General features: G+C 38.5%; 1 protein-coding gene and 1 long non-coding RNA gene across 14 annotated transcripts in view; one reads left to right on the top strand and one right to left on the bottom strand.

Moving 5' to 3' along the window:
• CACNB2 (calcium voltage-gated channel auxiliary subunit beta 2) overlaps positions 1 to 22,458 on the top strand; it is a 247,207-nt gene that overhangs the window by 72,167 nt on the left and 152,582 nt on the right. The window contains exon 1 of one of the 13 annotated variants that reach the window (XM_038127522.1): positions 13,181 to 15,377. The exons of the other annotated variants lie outside the window; for them this stretch is intronic. Coding sequence (XP_037983450.1) covers positions 15,297 to 15,377 — 81 coding nt within the window. The 5' untranslated portion in view covers positions 13,181 to 15,296. Of the gene's footprint in view, positions 1 to 13,180; positions 15,378 to 22,458 lie in introns of those variants that run through there. 13 annotated transcript variants of the gene reach the window in all.
• Positions 20,757 to 22,458, bottom strand: part of LOC119697179 — a 42,169-nt gene continuing 40,467 nt past the window's right edge. Inside the window, exon 3 of the long non-coding RNA XR_005255783.1 lies at positions 20,757 to 21,055. This is a non-coding gene — a long non-coding RNA (uncharacterized LOC119697179). The remainder of the gene's footprint in view (positions 21,056 to 22,458) is intronic.

Raw genomic sequence — 22,458 nt, 5'->3', positions numbered from 1 at the left:
TCTTGGTGCATTTCCTAGGTGCAACCTTAGAATTTTATTAACTAGCAAAAAGGGCTTCTTTTGAAAAAGAATGTTACATGTAGGAGAATTAAATAGAATATTTGCAGCTTGCAGCATTCTGAAGTAAAATTACATAACAATATGGCTGGTGGATAAAATACTGTGACAATGTCTGCAATAAGTGGCCACTGTCATTCCTTTTTCAGTCTGTGTATAATGTAACTGCTTGAGTAGCAGATTTAAAATACGTTAAATTTCAAGGCAGCAGTATCCAAATTTTAATTTTATACTGAAGTAAAGAATTAGAGAACTCCGTTTTAATTATTTTACACTACCCTCATCTCTTAAGGTTGAGTTCATATTTCTTTTAGTAATTCTGTCACTGTTTCACTGTTTCTTAAATGAAGCATTATTTTTCTCATTCCTTGCTAGTTTGGGTATATCAAAGTAGTGACATTATTTACATTGTTTCTGGCAAGAAAAGCTCAGATGTGTGAAACCAACTGCTTCCCTTGTAAACTCCTCTTCCTCTGTCAGTAGCACCTTTGTCTTGATTGTTACGTGTATTTTAATGTTAGTTTTCTGAAGCTGTGTTCGGATGAGGTGTTCTAAAAACGGGTTTGTGTTTTCTGAAACCTGTGATATATTGCTGAAAATAAGTTTGCATATTTTCATCAAGCTGTACACTTCAGTCACTGGATGGTCTATGATTACTGTGATTGGTCTATGATTAACACCGCACAATTGGTGTTAATAAGTGGGAATTGGGATCTGTAACCTCTGTCTCCAAACCCACCACTGATTCATCCTGTGGCTGTGCAAAAGTCACATGGATACAGGCCTGGGGCACTTCCTTTCCATAAAACTTGAGCAGAATCTTGCTGCACAAATATTTGTACGAACATAGAATATTTTTACCAAACCTGAAAAAAAAGAGTATTTGTTGAAAAATAAACACTTAAAACTAGCTTAAGAGATTGTTACATGTAAAATGTAACCCATTTTCATGCTTCATTTCTTTTCAGCTTTTTCTCCTTTGCCTTTTCTCCCACTTTGTACACAGTGAACTTTGCCATCTTCATTTGGTAAAATGTTTTTCTCCTTTGTTTGTAGTGTTTTATTAGTTTGGCTCTTTTGTTCTTTCTTGAGTGTATTTTTTTTCCTTTCAGCAGTCACTTTTTCATTCTGCTCTTCTTCAGTACAGTGTCTTTGAGTACAATACTTACTGACTTCAATGTGGAGGAAAAATTTAAGTAGTCTTGGCAATTTTAATGAATTTTCTGGTGAGTTGGCATTCCATAACAATTTTATGAATGTGAAGTCATGAAAAATTAACTGGCTGTCTTACAATACTAATTGAGTCCCCTGAATTCTCTGTGGAAGAATGCCATGCTGAATGTCCTTCCTACTATCTTTATACTAAACCAAAGTGGCAAAATTAGTAACTTCGTATTAGGGAAATGAGAGGAAAATAAAAGAACACTTTTTGAGTGGAAAAGACAGATTCATGAAGTGCTGAACATAGCAAGAGTGATTCACTGAGTAGAAACATGTCTGGAAAAAGTCTTTTAATTGTTCTCTTGTGATTAAAACATCCTCTTCCATCAGGAATGTTAAAGGAATACAGAAGAATTTTCTGAGCAAAGCTCTGACAGAATGAAATTTGCTCAAAGATGTGGCTGCAGCTCTCTTCACAGAGAACAGCGGGCAGGATTTTTCCTGGGGAAGGCAGTGAGAAAGCTCAGAGAAGAAGAAAAACAATTCTTGTCTTCACTAGCTGCATCTGTTGTTTGGCACACGTGGAATGTGTTATGGAGATTGTTTACCCAAAAGGGATTTATTAATTGGACTCTGGTGATGGTGTTTGGATTGATTCACCAATTAGGTCAAAGCTGTGTCGTGACTGTCTGAAAGGGTCATGGGTTTTTCTTTAGTTTAGTATAGAATATAGTATAGTATTAGAATAATATGGTATAATGTAGTATAGCTTAATAAAGCTTTTGTTCAACCTTCTTAATCATGGAGTCACTGCACGTTATTCCCTGGCTGGGGTTCGTCCTGCATTGATACAAAGATGTCAAGGGCAACAAGAAAAACCTCTATAGGTGGATTGATGATAAAAGAAAAACAAAGGAAATTGTGGGTCCTCTCCAGACAAAGATAGGAGACCTGTGTACTTGGCACATGCAGGCTGAGGTACTCACTGGCTTTTTTGCCTCAATCTTCATTGAAAAATGCTCCACCCACACCAGCTAAGTCAGAGAAGGCGAAGAAGAACTGCCTGCTGTAGCAGATTAGGTTTGAGACCATCTAAGGTGCCTGAAGGTGGGCAAATCCATGGGACCTGAGGAAGTGTGTCTGTGAATCCTGAGGGAGCATCCAGGTGAAGTGGCCAAGCCACTATCAATCATATGTGAGAAGTCATGGCAGTCCAGTGAAGTTCCCACGGACTGGAAAAGGGGAAGCATAATTCTGTGTGTTATGGAACAAGGAAAATAAAGATATGGTTGGTGACAGCTAACATGGCTTTACTAAGGTCAAATCATGCCTGACAGATGTGATGTGTTTGTACAACTACAGCAGTGGTGGATGAGGCAAGTTGGTCAGAGCATGGTGCTAATAACACCGAGGCTGTGGGTTCAGCCCCTGCACAGGCCATTCACCCAGACTCAATGATCCTTGTGGGTGCCTTCCAATGCAGAATATTCTGTGAATCTGCCTGGACTTGTGCAAAGCATTTGACAATATCCAGCACAGTATCTTGGTCTCTAAACTGGGTAGACATGAATCTGATGCACGGATAACTCAGCACGTATGGAATTGGCTGGATGGTAGCACTTAAAGAACTGGGTCAATGGGTCAATGTCTGAGTGCAGACCAATGACAAGTGAAATTCCCGAGGGGTTGGGTTTGGGATTGGGGGTGTTGAAAATCTTTGTCAGCAATATGGCCAGTGGGATAAAGATCTCCCTCAGCAAGCTGTCTGACATGATCAAGCTGTGTGGTGCACTCCATACACTGAAGGAAAGGGATCCACAGGCATCTTGTTCCACCTGAGAGCTGGGCCTGGGCCAGCCTCATGAATTTCAGTAACACCAAATACCAGGTCCTGCACCTGGATCAGGACAATCCCAATAATAGGTAAAGGCTGGACAGAGATTATTCTGAGTAGAATGAAAGCAGCCCTGAGGAGAGGGACTTGGCGTCTTTGGACCTGAGAAGGTGTTGGTAGATGAGAAGCTCCATGTGACACAGTAATGTGTGCTCACAGACCAGAAATCTTGAGTTGCATCATCAATAGAAGCAGATTGTCCAGATTATGGATGTTAATAACTCTGATGCTTACAACATTATAATTCCTGTCCAGTTAACCAAGCAAGCAGCACACACTTGTGTAAGAAACAGAGTATTCATGGAGCTCTGGTAGCAGGTAGCAGGGCCTTTATACTGAATGTCCTGTAGTAATGGTTTATGCTTAGTCTTTATTTAAGAGTAGCTAGTCATCAGGGATGAGTAGTTTTTACACACTCTTCCTCTAGATGGAACCACTCTGCTGCTTCACTTGGATGAAATACTATTTGTTTAACAGCTGAAGAATCTGTTGCAGTGTGCATTTGCAATCATGCATCTTTGTTCACATGTGCCTGTGTGGCTCGGAGCAATCTGTGGGGCATTAGAGCGTGATGCAGGAGAAGGAATGCTCCTGGAGTTTGTGTTGCTTCTGGACATTAATAATTGGAAGGTAGTGTTTGCACACTTTGATCTGTTACAGACTAATGAAATTTACTCTCTCTGTGGGAATAATGATCTATTTATTCTGCAGCTGGTGAAATGCTTCATCTTGTCCATCATGTCTGTAAAGTCTGTTTCATAGTTTATAGCCAGGCTGCTAGCAATAACACTTCCAATCTTCACATTTTATAATCTTTTCTGCTTATGGGTTTGTGCGCAGAACCTGGTTGACTATAGCGACATTGATACCTCTATTTTCAGTAGAAACATCTTGCTTCATTTATTGCTTCTCTGTTTCCATTTGTTACTTCCAGAAACTGTCCCAGTCAAAATATCCTTCTTACTAATACTTTTCCCATGTGTTCTGATCATGAGTTTTTCTGGTAAGTTGTGAATACTAGCAACTAAGGTTTTCTTCTGTTCGTCTGCTTTTACCTGACTTAAAAATACTCTGTTAACCTCTTGTTTTTCCAGTTGTTAATGTGAGCTGCATGTATTACATAATGTCCTCTTTATATTGTTTGCATTGAATTGTGAGGCACAAATTTTACTTACACTGGATAGTTTACTATTTCTAAGAGCAGCATGCCTTCTAAGCCCTGTGTCACTGCAGGCCATGCAAACGATTCAGAAGATAGACTAGTTGGATTAATTATCTGCCTAATCAGAATCAAACACAGTAAATGGTTGTCCAAGAGAGAAGGAAAAAAATGTTATAATACAGTTAATTTAATGATTTTTTAGTCTTCATTTTCTCATGGAACACTGAAAGTGTGCTAAAAAAGCCTGACCTTATACCACACCTGCATCGGTAAATAAATATAAGATGCTGGTTCTTGCTTCCCAGTAGCTATGGAAAGAAAGTCTTAGTCATGCAAGTCTTTAAGAACTTACCAGCAAAAATCTAATTGAGAGGTTAGAAATCAGATTAATTCAGATCATGTTCGTATGGAATAATAATAAGCTACTTGAACTGAAAGAATTAGAGACATGATAAAGAGAAATTTAGAGGGGATGTCAAAGAGAAGAAGTCAGCAGACTTGGAGGAGGTTTGCCATGTGTAGAGAAAAAGCAGGTGGAGGGGAGTCAAACTCATGGCACCTTCTTTTGTGGAGGACATGCTTAATATCGCTATGAACTACTGAACACATTTCATTAAAGATATATGTTTAATTTCATTAGAGGTACATGCTTGCATATGTCTGAAACCACAGTACCAAAATTCAAGTACAATGGACAGCAGAATTTTTGTGAATGTTAGTTAAACTATATTGTCTAATGATTGCTGGTAATTGTTAAAGTATTGTCAAGTTTATCTTTTGAATTGTCACTCTGCCATTTATTAATATATTTAATAATATTTAATAATATATTAATATAGATATATTGCCAATACTTATTAATCTATTTGCATTTTAGTAATAGCCTTTCTCTGCAAGGATTAACATATTTGTGTAGGTTGCATATGAATTACAGCACATACCTTAGAAGAGGACATAAGATGCACCAAGTCCTCAAAGGGCAGAAGAGATGAAAGAAATCTTATCCTGACTGAGGCAAAGAAGCATGCATTAAACCAGGCAAGCCCATGAAATGATACCTTGTCTAAGAAGGAAATATTTGCATCTCTGAGGAAACAAAGCAGAATTTGTTTTGAGAGGTAGACTAACCACAGAGTTCTGTATGTTGTAAGAAAAGAAATTAATTAATTTGTCTCAGTGACAAATGTTGAGGGAAAGAATTCAATGATCAGGTTAATTATAAAATGCTAAGTGCTTCACCAAAGACAGGAGGAGTTGCATCCTGATGGTAAAGATATGCACAAAGATGGAAAATGGAATAGAAACACAGGAATGTCTGTGAAAAGGAAAGATTCTATGAAGGAAAGATTTTATGAAGACCTTTCTCTTAAAAAGAAATTAAAAAATTACCTATTGACTGTTTTGGAAGGTTTAAGGAAATATTTTTCTTTTAATCTTAAATGGGATTGTGTCAAGGGTTGGAATGCTTCTGTGTAAAGCTCCTCATCCAAGCCTATTGTGAGTCAAGCAATTCATTCACTCTGTCTTTTAAGAAATATTCTGTTTGTCCAACGTGTGTCCAGGGTGACCAGTGGTAATAAGGTTTGCCCTGGAAAAGGATGTCCTTGGGTCACATGAGTCTGTGTGTCCCAGTCCCCAGTGGGGGAACTTAGACAGCAGTTTTTAAATGGGTCACCAGTGAGCTTGCCAAGAAAACATTTTAAAACTGTTTCCCTTGTTGTGGTCTATGATGATACATCTTCCCATCCATATGGAGTAGAATTTCTGAAAAATTAAGAAGGTTTAATAAACAACGACCAAAAAAACCCAACAAATCCCCCCTATCACACACACACACACACACACACACACACACACACACACACACGCAAAGCTGGACAGGAAATCTCTCCTGGTCTGAAGTGCAGTGACCTGACTCAGCCTTGTCTTTGCCAAGCTCCAGCCAGCTGCAGATGCAAGACTTCCTGGCGGAGACCTCTCCTCCTGGTGTGCATTTGCAAATGTGGTGTTTATGCCAAATATTTTCATTTGATTTTATACTTATTATTGAAATTGCTTTGGATTCAAAGAGGTAAGACCTCATGTTATCATGTTTTAAGCTAGTACTGTTACTTACAGTTCAAGAGTTGACCCCCGTCTTAGTTATGTTTCTAAACTGGATAAAGTGATCCCTGTAAATTTTGAAGAAAAATGCCAAAGTACTGTAGACTGTAGTACTTTTTTTCTTCAAAGAGAGAAATAAAAAGGAGACAGAGCAGAGAGGATAAAAACTCTTTCCAGAAATAGTGATATTTACCTGTGGTACTGGCAGAGATCACAGAGGCATTTGTTTTTTTTTTTTCAGTGAACTCCCTGCAGTCATTCATGGCAGAGCTCTGTCTGGTTTCAAAGGAAAAATCTCTTGTCTTCTTGTGCAAAGCTTGCTCACAGTACTAGTTGTTATTGTGGGGCTGTGTCTCAGGAGCCCTGAACAGAAAGACTTTCTGTACTCTTAGAGAAATGGCATGATTCTAGGCAAAAAAAATTCTTTTTCTTAGATACTGTAAAAATACAAAAGGAATAGTGTAGTTCTTTGCATTAGGGAAGTCACATATATTCTAGAAAAAGTAAATGTATTCAGAGTACATGGGTGGAATTTGGGACAGAAAAGGGTTTATGACTACTGCACTAAATAAAAAAGTTGTTCAAGAACAGTTCAACCAGCTGGAAATAAAAAATTTGTAAAACTGCCAAAGTCAGTGAGTCCCAAAGCAATTTGCTGATTGAATGATGATCACATGTGCATGTGCCTGTGGGTTCTGTTTAGTTTCTGTACTTTCCTGCTGTAAATTTAAAGCATGCTAAAAAGGGACAAATTAGACCACAAAATAAAACTTGTAGTCTTGTAGTGTCAGTAATTTTTTTTTTTTTTTTTGTTTTGTGTGGGACAAGTCTCTGAGGTGCTCTCCAAATGTAAAGGTGTATGAATCACAAACTGAGGGTTACTTCTCTGTCACTTTGCTATCACCTAACGTGGATTTCTGCCCTAGAAGGCGGAAAATTATTATTTTTTTAATAAATTATTGTAATCTCAGTCCTTGATTTAATACAGTAAATTACATGAACAGTTCTTAATATAAGAATTTATTTTGCCTAGAGAATTTGTGGATGCCCCATCCCTGGAAGTGTTCAAGGCCAGGTTGGATAGAGCTCTGAGCAACCTGATCTAGTGAATGGCATACTGCCCAGACAGGGGGCTTGGAATTGAAAAATCTTTGAAGTCCTTTCCAAACCAGAAAATTCTATGATTCAATGAATGTGACTAAATTATTGAGGTAAATGCAAAACTCTTGCTGTGATTTCAATAGGTTAACTTTTTCAGTTTGAACTTCAGATCTCAGTGTATTTCCCAAACTGAGGGGTGCAGTGTGGTATCGTTATCATGACATTACAGACCAGTTTGTCCAAGCTGAAGGGCTGACTGGCAGCAGTGACCATTAGGGCCAAGGAAAAATTGATTATAAGAAATTCCTCTTTTCTGGACTGGGGACTTGTTTACATTCCCCAATAAGAAGTGGATGAGAAAATAAGATGTGTCAGTTACTCACAACTCAGTACGTTAAAGTCTGATGTCCAGGGCAAGTAAATTGGATGAATTTAAGGTCTACTTGATGGAATTGTAATGGAGTCTTTCCAAGACCAGATGCAAACTCCAGGAAGCAGGAGAAAGTGTGATCAGGACTATTTTTAGCCGCCAAGGCTGGTTTTCATGTTTTGGTTTCAGCTTGTTGAGGCAGGATGTCTGTGCCAGCCCAGAACCAAGAAGAATATATGGGAACAGGTGGGCTGCTGCTGTGCTAGGTAAACCTGTTCTCCAAATGCTCTAAAATTTCAGAGATCAGTGGGAATATCTGTCTTCCTGCATTTTGTGAAAATGAAGTTTCAAGGCTTTGCCAGTGGCTGCACTTTGCTGTGAAGGAAGACAAAGTATAGACCCCAGGAGAAGCCATTGCTGCTATGCTGCTGCAGCTCCCTCCTCCTGTATCTTCCTGCCTCTTCCCACCTCCAGCCTGCCTCTTCTTCCTCCTTCTGCCTACTCCCGAGGAGGAGAAGGAGGAGGCTGGAGCAATGCTGCCTCTTCACCAGCTTAAATTGAAGATAGATTGCGGCCTCAGTGTTCCATATTGTGAATCATGTTGAGATAAATATGTTTCTGGCAGGTTATGAGCTTTATAAGAATCTCTCCCATTTTTCCTTCACATAAACTCTTTTGAGTTTGCAGAGTGGTCCATCCCACTGGCTCTTCTGAGCTCAGCAGCCCATTCTCTGGCACTACTGACAACAGGACACTCCTGTTAACCATAAATTGCTGCCCATCATTGTGTCATGTGCTGATCTCTCTCATCCCTCAATGCCTGAGATGTGCTTCTGAGCTTGCTCTGCTGCTGGAACATTTAATTTGGTGCATGAAGGATGATGTAATTTGTGGCCTTTTTCCAGTACACTACTCTCGATTATATCGGATTGTGTTGGGCAGCCCAGGAGGATAATCTGTGTATATAATACATAAATATTACCTGGCCAAGCTGAACTTTATTTAATTACCTTTTCTTTTTCCCCTCTTCTGCCTTTTCTCTCCAGAATGTCTCTTTGACTTTAACTGCAAGGGTGCTCTAAGCCAGAGCCAAATGTTTTCCCATGATCTGTCCTGGACTGGCTGCTCTGGCCACTCTTGCTGTCTTCCCTGCATGTAGGTGCTATGGCATGAGAAGCAGAGGTACAGATCCATCATACCATTTTGCCTATAGCAAATGCGAATAGGCATGAGAAAAGAGAGATTAAAAAAAGGCTGTGTAAGCCAGAATATTTCTTGATACATGGTCCTCAAATATTGCCATCTTTTCTTTTAATAGAATTTTTGAGAGCATTTTTGTTTTAAAATTAGTGCTTTGCAGTATGCTTGTCCCTGAGGAATGATGTGACATAGTAGGACAGACTGTGATTCGAACTGGCTTTGCATTGATTAAAAGACTATATTGTGTGAGGTTAAAATGAAACTGTTTCTCTGAAAGGTTTTCACAGTTCTAGTAGTGATTCTGAGTATCCTCTTCTAACCTCCAAACCTCCGTTGTTTTTAGCAATTTAGGCTTGAAATGCTTGATGATGTCGAAAAGCAACTTCTAATAAACTCTGTTATTGCTATAGTCTAGGGTATTTGGATTTTCAGTCCGTGACATTTTTGAATTGATAGCCACAGGAAAACAGGATGTTCTGATGGTGTTTTTAATTAGGGTTAGAAGTAAATAAAAAGTTAAAACAAATTCTTGTTTCCCCAGGCACTGCTATACTTTTCATGGCTTTGCTTGTGTGTGTGCAGTGTTTTCGTTGTTTTGTTGTATAAAATATTGCAAATGAGTCATCTCCTTTTTTTTGTCTCTGTGTGTATTCTGAAGGAACTGTTTGAGTGGTCATAAGACAAAGAACAGAAAAATAAAAAAGAAAATATTCAGGTCATGTCAGTAACTCGTAGTAAAGAATATTATACAGCTATTCAAATAATTGCGTTAAAAAGCATTTATTTAACATCTGTATTTTTGGATGAGAGATGAACATGAGTAGGTTGGGGCAGTAGGTTTGATAGTGTACTTGCTGTACTTCTGATTTTCTTATATAAGAATTGTACAGAACTTTTCAGACATAGAAACAATTTAATACATTTTGAAAAGCGAGATGCAAGAATTCCATTTGCTCAGCAAGGAATTTTGAGGAATTTTGTTTCATAGAAGCATTGTTAGAATTAATATACTAATTCAGGAATTTATACCTTTCCTAACATGTAGTACATCTTCTTTTACAAAAAGGTTTGGTTTACCTCACTGTTGATTACTGATAGTTTCTTTTGTTCATTTTTCTTAGTGATTTTGAATACAATTTAATATATGACACTCAACAACGCTTGAATTTCAGTTCTCTGAGTATTCTTAGTACTTCCATTATTATTTATATGCAATTAACCGAAATACCACTGAAATACTGCATTTACATACTCTTTAAGCTTTCCTTTGCTGTGAGCATGTAATTAATTTTCTGCTTATAAATATCTAATGTGAATTTTTTATTTACCTCTAAAGCATGATGCAGAAACCAGTAAAAATCAGGTATTTTTTGTTTTCCCGTTCTTGTGGAGAAGAGTGACCACTTTTTTACACTTTCCTGGGGGTTTTTGTTCTGCAGAATAGGACAGATATGGAAAGAAGTTTTTATCCTACCAACCTTAGAAACTAACTATAGAAACAGATACTGTACATTATTAATATCCATAGAACTTCCTCCTGAGAAACATCATCTCTGAGTCAGCTGCAGTATCTCAGATAACATACTTTGAAAATATGAATGATGACTATAAACTATGACAAATGCTGAATAACTGTTTTTTAATCAAACTTTGAGTTATCTGAATTTAGGTTGGTTTTGCAGCTTTGCAGGTGAGGGCTCTTTGTAAATCCATGTCCTTTTCTTCCCTCTCTGCTGGGCTGTAGCAGCTGGGCAGCAGCTTTCTTGCCTTGCTGCCTGACTCCTCCATTCACCCCAGGCACAGTAACTCTGAATTGTGCAACTTGGAGGTTTTCTACAACCATGGCATGTATTCCAGAAAATTTTTTTTTGAATGAGATTAAAAGAAATAAGCTGATCTTAAGAAAACACCAGTTACAAATATGATTCGGCTGTGGGGATCTGCCTTGAGGAAGCAGTTTGTTTTCTGCTCTCCGTGGTTTGGCTGGCCAGGCTCAGTGGTGGTGGCACTGCTGGCTGGGGCTCAGGGGAGGATGGGAGGCTGGGAGTTAGAGGACTTGGAGGGAACCTCAGCAACTGGGCTGTGCAGTCAGGAGTCACTTGGTGCTGGGGAGGACACGACCTCCAAGATGCAGAGCTGTCGGGGACAGCAGCTGGAGGGCACAGTGTCAAAGCTGCAGTTATGTTTCCACTATCAGTAAGCAGAAGACTGATCCTGTGTCTCATCCTTTCTGCAGCCTGGCCATTTATTTCTCTGTGTGAAGAATAGCAATTGTGGTTTGGCAGCCCATGCCACGGTTTGTTATGTATGCAAAGTCTTTTCTTTAATGATCTTCATTAAACAGGGCAGTCTTTTAACGTTCTCATTGCTTCACGAACTTTAATGAGAAAATTGGCAGCATTTTTTTGCAAGGTCACAGTCTTATTTCTGTTTTATATCTAGAGAGAAGACACAATAAATCCAGCATCTGCTTATTCTGAAGAGACAAAATGAATGATTGGGGTAACATGCGTCTGTTTCAGCCACAACTCCGAACTGAGGGCAGTGGCTGTGAAGCTTGTTGCAATCAAAATCAATGTATACATTCATATGGTTTCTATTCTGGTGATGATGGTGCTGGAACTTTTATTAAAACCTATTAAAAAAGCAAAACCTGGTATAAGAAAGGATTGAGATTAGAAGTCATTTTTTGAAAGCTAAGACATTCTAGAATTCTGTGTATATGCTGCAATGTGGTATTTAAAAACCAAGAACCAAACTGTCTTTTTCTTAGATTATGGCTATTTTCATCACTGGAATGCTCATACTCAGGGGAAAAAAAAAATGAATTTTCTTGATGTGAGACATCACTTTCTTTCTGAATGCAGAGCCAACCAATGTAGGGCAGGAAGAGAGAGGATAGTTTTATGAGTAAAATGGAAATAGATTTGGTGCTTACTTGGCTTTTGGCAATGCTGAAAATTTTCCTTAAATCAGAAATTCTTTAATAGTCCAAGTGTCTTATGTACCACCATTTGGGAATACCCAGCTTAAAACAGGTCTCTGATCTCAAAATGGAAGTGATGAAGATTTATTTGCAGAACTGCTGAGTATGCAATGCAGACAAAGTCCACAAGTGTGCTCTAAATACAGAAAGCATTATAGAATGTTAAATTCTTGAAAGGATCAGACCAGAATCCTCTCAGAATAGATTCCTCATTAACTAATGGACTCATCTGGAATACATATTCCAGCTATCAAATGAGAATAGCAGCAGCAGGTTCCCTCACAATCATGTTCTGAAAACATGCTCATTAAAGACAGAAAAACTATTGGATGTTGCAGTGACTGTATAAAAAGTGCCCCATCAGAAAGGAGAGGATGCATGGTGCAGAATATTTATATAATTTTAGGTTTATTGTTCAGCATTGTTCCTGTTGCGAGTACCTTCTGTTTTCTACAGTGAGATTTGTGTCCTCTGGAATTAAAGACTGCACCATAGGTCCTGCTTATAACAGGGTTAATTTCTTGACTTTCTATTCTTGTTAGCATCTACATTTTTCAACCTTTATTATCTTTTATTTCATTATATTTTACCAGTAGGATTTTTTATGTATGCCATTGCCAGTAACTTGGCTGCTTAAGGTAAAATTTAGTATTTAAAATCCTTCTGTGAGGGAATAAATTTAGTTCATTTTATTTGAGCACATCTGGCAAGCCATTAGCAGCTGCTGCTCTAAAATTCTGTGAACTGAGTTAATATTAAGAAGGAAAAAGCTCAAATGCCAGCTGTTTTTCAGCTTGAATCTATAGGACCAAGTGTATATTTATTGTCACAGTGTGTATAGGGGCAGATCTGATCTAATCCATTCTACACCAGTGACAGTACTATGGGATACCTTTGCGTTAGATGCTAATTTAACAGACTCTAGACTTATATTCTTTAACTTTCAGAATGGAATAAAGTAATTTGTCCGTGAAATATTTTCTTTAATATGTCTAGACAGGGTATATTTGAAACAGAATTGTTTCTAATAACTGCTTAACATCTCATTGAGAATTTTTCACTGCATAACGTTTCCACTCTGCTGGATTTATATCCAGTCGTATACCTTTGTATTCCACCTGTCCAACTACTAGAGTTTGAATCTCAGTGCACTTATTGAAGGCAATCATCCACTCTTTTATTTGAGTCCCAGTCATTTAAAGCTGCAGATAGTGCTTCAGCTCCATGAGACTGAATAGACTTATGAAAAAGAGGGGTATCTAATTAAAAACTGTGTGCATATAAACCTTCTTTCTAGTATATGCAGTACAGACTGTACCAGACTTAGCTTCTGATTACCTACATGTGGACTAGAGGAGTGTTTAATAAGCAGAGGACTGTAATTATTTAAAAATCAGATAGTTATTTCCAGTGGGAAGTACACACATTTTATCTCTGTCCCAATTACATATGCAGTTTCTAGAGTTTCTTTTAACAAAATAAGGAGTTGATGTTGCCACCTTGGAAAAGACCTTAATATTAGTTTAATACCCACAAACAAATCACAGACCATCCACAAATTGAATCCTTGCAATCATGAACCCATTGCATTTAAGCAAATATATTAAATAATCAGTGTAAAGTAACAGATGATGCTTGAAGCATAATCTAGGTCTGTATCATGAGTAGATAATAATATTAAGTTATTATTTAGGAAATCCTAGAAAAATGGTATGTTGTCATGCAGACTGCATCTGTCTGTCACATTGACTGTGTCTGTCAGCTGGGCATAATTTTGTACATTTTTTTTAGTGCTTTTTATCAGATTGCTCCCTTGTCACCTCCTTTTCTATTTTGGGTTTTTTTTTCTTCTTTTCAAGATAACACATCACTAGTTTAGAATGGTACTGTACCTTTCTACCTCATAGCTCATATTCATATTTAAATTAATATATATATTTGAATATGGTTCAGGTAGGTCACCTTCCTTGTACATTTAATAATATGCTTTGGAAAAAGCACGTTTGAATTAAATGCTCTTGGTGAGTTGTGTGGATACTGTCAGTAGGATTTGCAGATGTTATCCCAGGGAAGGATGATGCTTCTCACAAGTTCAGTGCTCAGATGCATGTAGGTATGCTTTGACGGGATCCACATCTGAGCAGCAGCAAGCAGGTACACAGAGCACTTCAGGGACCTAGTGCCACTCTTTGATGCTTTGTGGTGAATCTGTGAGACTCCAACAAACTCTTCCCTCTGGAAATGGTCTGAAACACTCCCCTGTAAAATTCAAGCGGCTGCTGAAAACAGGATCCCTTTTCTCTCATTTATAGAGACAGTGCAGTCTGGCTTGCTTCCACTGCACTGTTTCTCTTCTAATGGACTGCTCCAAATGCTCTCATACTGTGCAGTGAAGCATAAGTATTTTGCAAATGGTACTGGCCCGTGTGCTGAGTGAGGAAGCAGAGGTCTTCCTGTATAATCCGATTTCAATCAACTCACTCTAATCACTACTGATAGTTGCAAAATTTAGCCTGGATCTGCACTGGTAATCTAGATTGACAGGAGGTAAAAGTAAAAGGACAGAAGGGCAGAGGAACAAAGAGAAACGAGCAGAAACAGTGATTTTCAGCCTTTGCTCGCTGCTCTGGGACGCGTGTTCGCGCCGGCGGTGAGCGCAGCGCTGCAGGAGGGTGCAGGGGAACAGGTGCCCTCTGCGGGGCTGGAGTGGCAGCCACCACGCCACGGGCACACACGGTGCAACAGGTACCTCTTGGCATGCATTACGTACTGACATCCAGATCCTAATTCTCTTTATTACTCGGACGATCCTGGGGTCGTGAAATAGTCAGGCGTAGCAGCAGTTAAACAGTGCAGCCAGCAGCTGTGTGTGTCTTTGACATCCTCTGGAGGCAAGTGGCTCCCAGTGCTGGGCTTCATTCTCCTGCGAGATCATTGCTTGGCTGGAAGCTTGGAGGATAACTGGACTCTGTGATTTCTCACTGGCCAGGTGAAGTGTCTGTGAGAGTAAGTCCCTTTGACTTTTGGTTTTAACTTTTCAAAGAGAAGGGCAAACTCTGGATTTCATGGATATACAGAAATACAGCCAGCTGCTGCTGAAGACAGATATGTCTCAGTTTGATTGGATTGTACACCGGGAGGAAAAATGACTTTTTTTATTGTTACCTGACCACATGCTCAGTGTGCCTGTGTCAGCCAGGCCAAGGAACTCAACATCCTGGGGTAACCAAGGCACCTGGACTATCCCTCCATCTGACTTTCCATGCTGGTGGGGCTGTTGTTGGTCGTTTCAGCCTTGCATGTTGCCATGCTAAAAACACCCAAGGCTAAAAATGTGTCCTGGGTAAGTACAAAAGCCAGAACAAAGTTTCTGTAAGTATGGATTTTTCAAGTATATATAAATATGCTTTCCTCTATATATGTGGAAGTGTAAATTTAGACTGAGTGTAAGGTAGATGAAAAGATTATAAGTCATTAAAGATCAGAATTACTTGAAATACTTCTAAGAATTAAAAAAAAGCACATTATTTTGAACAGTGGTATTTTGAAAGAACTGTACCAGGAAATATAACAATGGCAGACTTTGAACTTACTTGTTTATTATATATTCTTTCAATCTATGCTAGTGAAGGGTTTGTGCTACGTACTTTTAAATCAATTGAAAAATTTTTGTGGCTTTCAGGATGCAGACTTAAGACTTAAAATGTAAGGCTTTAAGATTTTGAGGGGATTAATAAGTAACTGTAGTTAAATTTCTATTTTTTTATATTTCAGTGGTTTGATGGTGTAGGTGTTTTCCTATCTAGTATGATTCACATCTTCAAACACTATTTTAAAAGTCCCAGGAGTTGTTTTGGTACATTGTAGTAAGTTATAATACACAGTGGGATGAGGCAGTCCACATTCAGTGTCTTTTCGGTTGACTTTCTTCTTTTTTACTAAGAAAATACATTATTATTTTTTCCTTATCAATTATTTCTGTATCAGAAACTAGGATTCCTGTTGGGGAATAAAGTAAGCCATGAAATACAATTCCTGAGTTAACAGTGGCCTTTGCTCACCCCCATCATGCATGATTATACAACGCTAGCAGCGCACAGCCTGCTCTACCCAATAAACACAATATCATCAAGTTCCACACAGAGTCCTGGAAATTGCAGGTAGTTGCAGCTGGCAACTGCTGAGTAGATAGCTTTAGGGCTTCTTCAGTGACCTCACCAAGTCCCAAATATGGCCCCAAGTGTTCCCCATAACTGAATTACCTTGTCTACAGTGCTGGGGTTGTTCAGGAGTAAAGGATGCCAGTACCAGCTCTGAGGTTCAGATACCTTCCCTTCCCTGCTGTGAAAATGTGTTAAGATTCAGATTACTTAGAAATTTAAGTGTGTCCATGAAGCAGGCTGTGGTTGCACATGAGCCTAGCTGAGAGATGTTTGTATCCCCCAGTTTCTGTACTGAGTGATAAACAGCCTGCATACAGGGTGTCTCTTCTTGGAAGTTGATTCATAAGTCTGCGTCTGTGATGGGCTCCAGGTTTGGCTCTTTAAATAGAAGATATATTTAGGTATACCTTTTTCTGGTGATTATGTTGGAGAATACTGAAATACTTACTCTTACCCATAGTTTTGTGCTGTGCAGTAGTCACCAAAGATAAAGAAGTCCTTGCTTGCTCTCCATCCTTTCATTACCAATTCACATAAAAAAAGGAAATAGAGCTATATTGTCATGAATATGGTAAATTTTGGTAATAGATTCAACTGGGTGAGTGATACAGAGTTTATCTATCATAGCATAGCCCTACATTGCAGACATTAATGACCTTTAATTGTTTCACTAAACCCAGAAATGCGCATGTGAAATGTATAAACTATAAGCTGATTTCAAAATTCCAGTGCAAAAATGACAAATTACACATTTGCAACTGTGTGCTATATAAAGAAGTAGATGCAGCATCCGAACCATCTGGGATTACTTCTACTTCATGTACCATTTTTTCCTTTAAATGAAAACCACAAATAAACTTGCAAAAATTATCTGTAAGGATTTCTGACTTCATTTTTAACTAAGCGTATTCTGTTAGTAGTTTATGATTGTAACTGGATAGCTGTTGGAGCAAAACAAAGAAATTAGTAGTTATAAAAGGATGGAGATAGTTTTATCTAAGTCTTGCATTCATCCCTTTCCCTTTGGTTTTCTTAGGGGGTGTGTGTTTAATCACTTAATCTGTCTTTTGCAATATAATATAAAAGTTATTAAATACTAAGTGATGGAAAGTGTCACTTCCTTAGTAAGTATGATTTGTGACCAGTCCTTTAATTGAGAAAAAGAATACCAGTTGCTCTGAGGATGCTTAAAACAAGTAAGAAGAATGGTGGGGTTTTATTTTAATGCTTTAGTATTTTGAAAATCTGACTAACCCTACAGTGAATTACAAGAGCACCCTAGAGAATCAGATACCTGCTCAGAGTATCACTTGGGCTAAATCCCAACAAGTGGCGATTAACTTCAACTCCTCGAAAATCTGGATTTTGACTCTGGAAGTTTTACCTGTTTGGGGATTGGATCTTGACCTTTGTGCATATGCAATGAAAATGCAAGGGTCCCAGGCTGAATCACAAAGATAAAAGTGCACGATAAATATTTTGTCTGTAATATAGCAAGATACTTTGACATCTGCTGTAATTTCAGTTTAATTTTCACATGCTTAAAACTTGAGATTTTGGCCACTTCTTGGGAACTACTTTGCTGTTTGCTAAGTCTTTGCTATTCTGTAATTGGAGTTGGCATTTGTTCCTTGTATCTTTAGCATATAATGATTTAAGGGCAGAAACCATGTTATGCTGGAGTATCTTTTTTACAAAAAGCCTGCTGCGTGCATAATTTACTCTTCAAGGCTTCAAGGTGCCTACCTGGGTGCCTTCCTCCATCAAAAAGAAAATCCAGACTTTCTACAGCCTTTAAAAACTGGGCAGCTTCTGCAACCGTTGCTAAAATTTGGCACCAGTGCGTCTGACAGTCCCTGACTGCTGCGAGCACCCTCACATCAAAAATTGCAAGGCTTAGGAGTTCGTATCTTATGTCTTTCAAGAGCTGAGGAGTCATCAACTTTTTAGTGGGTTGTTGTTTCTTTCCCAGAAGTGCTTCAGATACCATTTGATAGATCTCCATGTCTTTGATACAGGTTCTGTGAGTGTCAGCCTTGGTTTTGTGCTAAAACCAAGACATGTGGGGTTTGGCTTTTTAAAGGCACTAAATGGCCTTCTAGGAGCTGTGTGGACTTTAGTTTTAAATTATGTAGAGAAAGTTATTACTTGTCTCTCTCTCTCTAATGGCTGTTGGTGCTGCCACATGTGAATATTTTTGAAAATCACTGGGAAGAACTGGGGCTGACCTAGACAATATGACTCTAAAATCTGTTTGTCATCTACTGCCTTGAGGGTTTTTATATTTGATTTGCAAAATGAATTCATTTAATTATCCCTAATGGAATAATTTTGTTAAATTGACTCCTATTGACACAAATTTAATTTTCATTGTCTAATATAAGCAATTTGATTGTTTGTTACTTTATGTAACAAAGCTACCTTTGAGCTCTGTGACTACTGTAGGTAGGACCTGTACCTGTGGAAAGGGCAATAGGCTACAATAAATGTGGCTGTGGGGCGTGGTGTATTTCTTTAAACTGTGTTTTTTACCTAAGCAGCAGATGGTTGTGAGAATTGAAAACAAAGGAACTTTGAAATTTGAAATACTGTAGCATCTTCAAAATATGGTTCTGTGCATGTCAATGAAAGATGCCTGCCGTATGGTTTCTGTAGGCTACTTGCTAGTTTGTTAAACCAGTGTATTAGAGGAGTAAACACCTTCCAGTATTCTGTAAAAGACATTCAGTAGTGACCTTATGTGCTTTTCAAAGGTAGCACGATTTTAGGGTTCTAACTGCAGCCATTTTTACCTATCCAAGCATCCTCTGGCCTTTGGAACCGTACGAGCCCTGCTGGAGGGCTGCAAGCCTTGACTCTGTGCCAAGGCAACCTACTGAGCAGAAAGGTCATTGAGCCACAAATACCCAAAATAAATTCTAGCTCTTTAGCTGAAAGCTGTAGAGCTGCCTGTCATGCTCTGCTGACAGTAGTTATAGATTGTGGTACCCACTGCAAAAAAAAAAAAAAAAAAAAGCAAAGTCTGGGTAGCTTTTTTGCAGAGTAGCTCTTCTTCCCTGAAGCACAGGGTGGGGTGGGTGGGAAATTTGCTGCATTGTTGTTACTGTGAGTAGGATGCTTGTGAGTGCACACATAGTATGTTTCTGTTTATATTAGTATTTAAATTGAGTTGTCAGGGTTGGTATTAAAGAGATAAATCTTCTTGATGGCACAGTATCTTTTATCTCTGTCTTCTTACTTAATAATGCTCTGTTGCACACCTTGTATTGCTCAGGTTTGAGGGAGTGTAGTTTACAGAGGAGGAAGACTGACTTTTATGTAATTAATGAAATTATAATTCCTGCTGAATTCCCTCAGCTAATAAGAGTATGATATTTCTATCTCACGTTATTACTTAAAATGTAACACAGTGATACATGCAGTGTTACAAAGGTACAGAAAGTGAATGAGAAAAAAAAAGAAAAATAGAATGTGAATAGTGAAATATGCTTGAAATATCACATAATGTGAAAAAAATTGTGTTATGTAGTCAAATAAAAATGGAGAATGGGAAAAATTCTAAGGGACAAAAGAGAGAAAAAGAAAAGGACTTACTTAAAAAAAAAGGGTTTTGACTCTTAAGATATCTGATATTATTAGAAAGGAAGGATTAAACAAATACAGAAACACAAAGAGGAGGATGTGGCTATGTTAAGAGTTCTATTTTTGTGTACTTGGGCTCTACTTGAAAATAGGAAATGAAAAGCAAGTAGTTTGAAGGAAAAGACTGTGGAAAAAGCTTGGAAATAATAGGAAAAATATCTGGGATGATTTCATGTTTACCCTAAAACATGAAAGATAATGGTAATATGAATGAGATTTGATGTGCTTCTAACAGAGGATGACTGGTTCCCTCAGATGAGTTCTCTTCAGTTGAGGTTCTTGAGGCACATGGATGAGAGGAAAACTTGGAGCACCTGCTATTCACAGGCACGCTAGTGCTATTGCTATGCTGTGGGTTAGTATTGATCTTGTGAAGAGACTGCAAAAGTGCATGAAAATTGTGCAGGAAAGTGCATGAAAGTGCAGGAAATATTGGAGGTGCACACCTCACCTTTCTGTGAAACAGTAATAAAACTATTGCTCATTTCATAGCACTCTAAAATGTTACTGAAGAAGGGTAAGCTAGGTTTGCTGGAAGGGCTATGGAGAGAACTCCTGACTGCAACAGTATCTCCCTGGACTTAAAAGGTGTATCCACACAATAATTGCAGGAGTATGTGGCATAAAAGACAGTTAATTGATTGCTCAGCTCTGGTTTGCGTGGAGGACTTTCATCCTTTGATAAATCATTGCTCTTCGCATTTAAAGGTTGACATAGATGAAACAGCTGTAGATATTTTTTTTAATCTGAAATGCACCATTACTGATGAAAAACAGAAAAAAAAATCTTGTGTGTTACATTGCTTATGAAGTTCTGTTTCTTTTCAGTAAATTGATGGGTTGCTGTTTTTGGCTCTGTCTTGTCCTGATCTAGTGTGTGCTGTTGTGATACGATACCCTGATAAATAATCATTGACTGAAATGACATTGTAATTTGCTTTATTTCTGGTTGTTTTCAAGCCCTTAGTTTCTAGTGGAGACAGCTTTTAGCATTCCTGAGTAATAGAGCAAGCTTCCTCAGCAAACTTCTTATGACACGTTTGGCTCTCTCTGCTGGCAGTTTTTTTTTTTTTTTCTATTAATAGAGGCAGGTCTGGGTTGTCTCCATCCTTCAGAGCAAACCTTTTGTGAAAGCTCCTGTGGCTGCTGGATTGACTTCCTTTGGTTGCATGGGGCTCTAGTGGTGTCCTGCAGAAAATTCAGGGGATTCAGAGCACTAGGAAAGAAAAGAAAAAAAGCTTAGCTAGATATTATCCCTTCCTCTGTTTTTCTTGTACATATTTATCAGTGTAATTCCCACTGATTTTGGTTGGAGCTACATTCATAATCTTATTAGCAGAAAGGTCATCAAGAATTTTAAGTAGTCTGCTGTAAGCTAGAGGACTTGCTTGCTTCCCTTGACATTTCTGAAAGTTTTCCCTGGAGTCAGGGGAGCCAGGGTTGTGCCCCACCCCGGAGCAGCTGGGCTGTGCCAGCGAGCAGAGCTGCACGGGGGCAGTTTCTGTGGGACATGGTGGCTGTGTCTGCCAGGCTGGGCTGGCACTCACCTCACTCTGCTGGCACTGCCAGTCTGGGCTGCGTGGGGGATGCAGCCCATCCACAACACTGCTTGGCTCGGCCTGCATGCTCTCTGACATCAAGCAGTCAAGTCTGAAAAATAAATTACTGGTGCATTCCAAATTGGAGTCTGTCATTAATTTTAGCAGTTCGGTACAGTGTGCTAAGGTCGTGACTACCAAGCAGCAATTTTGAAGAGTCTTGAGGGTGATTTGTGTTAAAGGTAGAAAGTTGTTGTTGACTGACTTCATATAGTAAGGAGAAGTTAACTTTGCCAGAGCACTTTCTTCTTCATACTGTGTAACAGCATGCACAAGCCTTTACCACAGATTTCTAATTGCTGCTTCTAATTTTTGTGGGCTTTTGTGACCTCACAGATACAATGAGGAGGGCAAGAGGAATATGCTTTCCACTTTTTAAGATGTAAAAGTTAGGGTGGGGTTTTTTCCACCTATCAAGAGTTAATAAAAAAGTGGAAGTTAACTGTTGACACAGTCACAACTGATTTGAGCTGCCTAGAAGTGTCTTGAAATTTTTAGAAACTTTCAGTTTTTCTGGGACAGAGGAGAGTGTTGGGAGAAAATACAAACCTTAGTTTGGAAGTGATGTTGTCTGGGATGAAATAGAAAGTGAAATTACTGATGCATCTGTGGACAAAAGGAAATTGTGCCTGTTTCTCTCAGCAGTACTTGTACTGGCCTTGGACATAAAACTCTGGATACAGAGATGCCAGCTGTATACTCAAGTGGTTTAGTTATTTTTATTGTCATTTAATGTTTAGTTTCCTAAGGATTTTGCCCCTACTAAAATAGGAGGTGCTTGCAATATAAATTTTTACTGTATTTTTCTTATATTTGAATTGCAAAGATTAAAACTGACTGGGGTTGCAATTTATGCCAAATTCTCTAGATACATTTCTAGAGGCATAAATGGGCCCAGAGTGAACAAAGTGTAAATGGTTTATTTTTGCAGTGATGCGTGACAAATTTAAACATGTAACAGCATAAGCATTTATGAATTCTTCACTTGAAACATTAGTGCACTAATGGGAAAATTATTCTT

This window comes from Motacilla alba, chromosome 2, assembly GCF_015832195.1.
Source record: "Motacilla alba alba isolate MOTALB_02 chromosome 2, Motacilla_alba_V1.0_pri, whole genome shotgun sequence".
Classification (NCBI taxonomy): Eukaryota; Metazoa; Chordata; class Aves; order Passeriformes; family Motacillidae; genus Motacilla; species Motacilla alba.
This window is presented reverse-complemented; position numbering and strand designations above follow the sequence as displayed.